General features: G+C 50.9%; 2 protein-coding genes across 2 annotated transcripts; both read right to left on the bottom strand.

Moving 5' to 3' along the window:
* Nucleotides 1-680: 680 nt before the first annotated feature.
* On the bottom strand, nt 681-1517 carry LOC144929112 (polyubiquitin-B). The gene has a single exon (XM_078849254.1). The coding sequence runs from the start codon at nt 1515-1517 to the stop codon at nt 828-830; it is 690 nt and encodes a 229-aa protein (XP_078705380.1). The 3' UTR covers nt 681-827.
* On the bottom strand, nt 1450-3120 carry LOC140899630 (polyubiquitin-B). Its single transcript, XM_073315447.2, is given in 3 exon segments — nt 1450-1598; nt 1601-2207; nt 3015-3120. Coding segments are annotated over 2 exon segments (627 nt in total). The 5' UTR covers nt 2202-2207; nt 3015-3120; the 3' UTR covers nt 1450-1572.
* Nucleotides 3121-4974: the final 1854 nt, after the last annotated feature.

The raw sequence follows: 4974 nt of genomic DNA, 5'->3' as shown, positions 1-4974 counted from the left end.
AGTAAATGACTGTTAGCTCTTACAAAGCTAGAAAGACTTTCAGTCTCTGCTCAAAATCAGGGCCAAAATTTCATGTATGTGTTTAATACCCCCATGTGTGAATGAGTGATTTTCATTGATTTTTTTATTAGTAAACTGTAAAAATCCAGTGAAGTGTTTTCCTCTTAATTCAGTACTGTTGATGCAATCTACAGATTGAAAAGAAGAAACAGCAGAGAACTGAGAATATGTTCAGTTCTCCCAGTCCCTTCTGTTCCCACTAAGGAAACAATTCAAATGTCAAACAGCAAGACTTACTCTTGGCTTTTTCCTTAAAAGATTAGTGTAAGCAACATTATTAAAGTTGGCATAATCTAGAGGAAAAAAAGCTTCTACTAAGCATTGCATAAGAACAAGCCATTCAACTGTTTATAGCCAGAGGAACCAGACTCTGCTCAAGAGACCGAAGGAGTTATAGTAATAACATCCTTAAACATACCAAGGAAGTTCCATAATAAACGGAGAATAGTCTAGATAAGTGTTACAACCTTACTTTGCATAATTCTGACTTGTTGAAAGTAAGATCAACATCAGAAATTAGTAGCTAAACCTCCACACGCCCCTCCATGAAACAAGTTTTTTTATTGCATGAAGATTGGGTAAAATGTACTAGAGTTTCACAGTTAGCAAAGACCATCAGGTAATGTGCAACAAAAAACTTTATTAGCATTCACAGACTGTTCAGCAGTTACTGCAACTTGTATTTAACTTACAATATTAAGACATTAAAGGGCTACAGTGCAAAAACAAATGCTATTGGCAATCATGTAAAGCATGGTCCACAATAACTAACAGCCACCCCTCAGACGCAGCACAAGATGGAGGGTGGATTCCTTCTGGATGTTGTAGTCAGACAGGGTACGGCCATCTTCCAGCTGCTTGCCTGCAAAGATCAGCCTCTGCTGGTCGGGTGGGATGCCTTCTTTGTCCTGGATCTTAGCCTTGACATTCTCAATAGTGTCACTGGGCTCAACCTCTAGGGTGATGGTCTTGCCAGTCAGGGTCTTCACAAAGATCTGCATACCACCTCTCAGACGCAGCACAAGATGGAGGGTGGATTCCTTCTGGATGTTGTAGTCAGACAGGGTACGGCCATCTTCCAGCTGCTTGCCTGCAAAGATCAGCCTCTGCTGGTCGGGTGGGATGCCTTCTTTGTCCTGGATCTTAGCCTTGACATTCTCAATAGTGTCACTGGGCTCAACCTCTAGGGTGATGGTCTTGCCAGTCAGGGTCTTCACAAAGATCTGCATACCACCTCTCAGACGCAGCACAAGATGGAGGGTGGATTCCTTCTGGATGTTGTAGTCAGACAGGGTACGGCCATCTTCCAGCTGCTTGCCTGCAAAGATCAGCCTCTGCTGGTCAGGTGGGATGCCTTCTTTGTCCTGGATCTTAGCCTTGACATTCTCAATAGTGTCACTGGGCTCAACCTCTAGGGTGATGGTCTTGCCAGTCAGGGTCTTCACAAAGATCTGCATACCACCTCTCAGACGCAGCACAAGATGGAGGGTGGATTCCTTCTGGATGTTGTAGTCAGACAGGGTACGGCCATCTTCCAGCTGCTTGCCTGCAAAGATCAGCCTCTGCTGGTCGGGTGGGATGCCTTCTTTGTCCTGGATCTTAGCCTTGACATTCTCAATAGTGTCACTGGGCTCAACCTCTAGGGTGATGGTCTTGCCGGTCAGGGTCTTCACAAAGATCTGCATACCACCTCTCAGACGCAGCACAAGATGGAGGGTGGATTCCTTCTGGATGTTGTAGTCAGACAGGGTACGGCCATCTTCCAGCTGCTTGCCTGCAAAGATCAGCCTCTGCTGGTCGGGTGGGATGCCTTCTTTGTCCTGGATCTTAGCCTTGACATTCTCAATAGTGTCACTGGGCTCAACCTCTAGGGTGATGGTCTTGCCAGTCAGGGTCTTCACAAAGATCTGCATACCACCTCTCAGACGCAGCACAAGATGGAGGGTGGATTCCTTCTGGATGTTGTAGTCAGACAGGGTACGGCCATCTTCCAGCTGCTTGCCTGCAAAGATCAGCCTCTGCTGGTCGGGTGGGATGCCTTCTTTGTCCTGGATCTTAGCCTTGACATTCTCAATAGTGTCACTGGGCTCAACCTCTAGGGTGATGGTCTTGCCAGTCAAGGTCTTCACAAAGATCTGCATATTGAACTATACAGAAAGAGGTATCAGAAAGAGTTCTAACTTCCCATATTGATTAAACTTGCTACAGAACACAAGTCATCCCATAACACAGAGCCTTAAGCTTCACATCAACATTTCAGTTTAGAAAACTAAAGCTCAGTAATCAGTAAAATCAGAATACCGAGAACTCTTCCCTGGTCTCTATATTTAGATAAAGAAAATGTTTTGGTGAGACATTTCCATAACTGGTTCCCTGGACCCTAACCAGCCCCTATGTTGCTGGCTTAAGAACATGTCTGTCTCCTGTCCACAAGGGGTGGTATCAGACGTTAGCAAGTTCAAGCCCTTTCCCCGGCAGCCGGGAACCCAGCTCTTCCCTTTCGCGGCTTCACCAGCGCTCCCGTCCTCAGGGGAGGGAACGCCGCGCCACCCACCCGCGCTCTTCGGCGCCTTTACTTACCCGAGCGCTCACTCGGTCGCCCCCATCCCGGTCTCCGCGACCCTTCTGGGCGACACACGCGGGTTACCGGAGCTTGGGACCGCCCCGCTTCCCTCCCCAGTCACAATGAGCGCCCGTGACTCAGCACTCTTCACTTCCGGGAAGGCAACGCAATGGCGGCCCGCCGCCTCCGCTATCTTAGACCGGGCCCCCTTCCCGCACAGACGCGGAGAGGGGCAAAACCCAGAGGCTGTGCCCCCAACTCCCCTAAGCGGCTCTGTGCCGTCCCCACACTAATCGCCCCTACTCTCCCGAGCGAGTGGCCTCCCCACTTTCCCCTTCACACTGCCCTGTGTCGCTTCTTACCGTTAACCTCCCGCGGCTTGGACACTTACGTGGAAGGCTATAAAATCAGCCTGTCAACGCCGAGACCGCTCAACTATAACAACACTGTCCGCTTGTGAACTACGCAGCTCTCTGCGCACCGGCTCCTATTTATAAGACTGGGGACGCCAGACGCCCCACCCATTCACGCACAGATAGTGTCAGTCCGCTGCAGAAAATAGTCCCAAGCAATGGCCCTGCACCAAAGGAGGGATACAGACCCTTCCCCGTCACAAATCCTTTCCTGAAGTCTCAGGGTATGTCTGTTCCTCCCTGTGAGAAATCCACAGCTCTCCCTCCGAATAATCGAAATCTCTCAGGCGCGGAAGGATATCGGGGTACGGTGAGAAAGCTACCAGATAGCTCTGGAAGCTTCGCCGACTGAGAGGACGGTAGGCGGGGTTATGCCAGTTGTCGGCGTTGATTGGTGCAGAGGAAGAGAGACGGGCCATTGATTGGTTCACAGAGTCAGGCGGGCGAGGCCACGAAGAAAGCTCTGGAACCAGGACGGGGAGAGAGGGGTGATTCTCGTCGCTGATTGGTACAGGGTGAGGTAAGCCTTGTTGCTAAGGGGTGCCGCCTCAGAGAAGCAGATTCCGGGCGGGGGAAGAGAAGGGGTGTTGCGCGCGCGGGAGCGCGCGGAAAACAGTGGTCTGCAGTGGTGGGGGAGGGGCACCGAGGGCCTTCATGGGGGTGGGCCCTCACGGGGAGGCTGGGGCCCAACAAGGCCAATGGCCTGTGGGTAGCGATGGCTTTCCTCCCCTCCCCTCCCCTGGCAGCCAGGATGGGGGAGGGCTTGGGCTTTGGAAGGGGGAACCCCCCCCCCCCCATACACTATCATACGGCTGCCCTGAGCAGGGGCCCGGAAACCATTCATGCCAACTGCTCTGGCCCCTGGCCACCTTTCTCGAGCTGGAGTGATGAGCACCAAGGCGTGTGGTGCTGAGACACTGGGCCGGTGTCATGTCCAGTGGGATGTGTCAGCCCGTCAGTTAAACTGGCTCTAAGGGGCTGCTGTGTGGACGCACCTGGGTCTGTTAAAACTGGGCTTGGTTTATTATTTTAACTCAAATAACCTGCCCTTAGACCCAAATGAGAGTGGGGAACTCAATGGGTTTGCACTCCTGTAAGTTAAACCGGTGCAACTTCTGCATGTAAGTAAGGCCTGGCACTTCTGAGTAGTGAAGAGCCAAGCTGCTCCTTCTCTTGGACCTGATTCATAGAATCATAGAATATCAGGGTTGGAAGGGACCCCAGAAGGTCATCTAGTCCAACCCCCTGCTCGAAGCAGGACCAATTCCCAGTTAAATCATCCCAGCCAGGGCTTTGTCAAGCCTGACCTTAAAAACCTCTAAGGAAGGAGATTCTACCACCTCCCTAGGTAACGCATTCCAGTGTTTCACCACCCTCTTAGTGAAAAAGTTTTTCCTAATATCCAATCTAAACCTCCCCCACTGCAACTTGAGACCATTACTCCTCGTTCTGTCATCTGCTACCATTGAGAACAGTCTAGAGCCATCCTCTTTGGAACCCCCTTTCAGGTAGTTGAAAGCAGCTATCAAATCCCCCCTCATTCTTCTCTTCTGCAGGCTAAACAATCCCAGCTCCCTCAGCCTCTCCTCATAACTCATGTGTTCCAGACCCCTAATCATTTTTGTTGCCCTTCGCTGGACTCTCTCCAATTTATCCACATCCTTCTTGAAGTGTGGGGCCCAAAACTGCACACAGTACTCCAGATGAGGCCTCACCAATGTCGAATAGAGGGGAACGATCACGTCCCTCGATCTGCTCGCTATGCCCCTACTTATACATCCCAAAATGCCATTGGCCTTCTTGGCAACAAGGGCACACTGCTGACTCATATCCAGCTTCTCGTCCACTGTCACCCCTAGGTCCTTTTCTGCAGAACTGCTGCCTAGCCATTCGGTCCCTAGTCTGTAGCTGTGCATTGGGTTCTTCCGTCCTAAGTGC

This window comes from Lepidochelys kempii, chromosome 17 (genome assembly GCF_965140285.1).
Source record: "Lepidochelys kempii isolate rLepKem1 chromosome 17, rLepKem1.hap1, whole genome shotgun sequence".
Lineage (NCBI taxonomy): Eukaryota > Metazoa > Chordata > Testudines > Cheloniidae > Lepidochelys > Lepidochelys kempii.
This window is presented reverse-complemented; position numbering and strand designations above follow the sequence as displayed.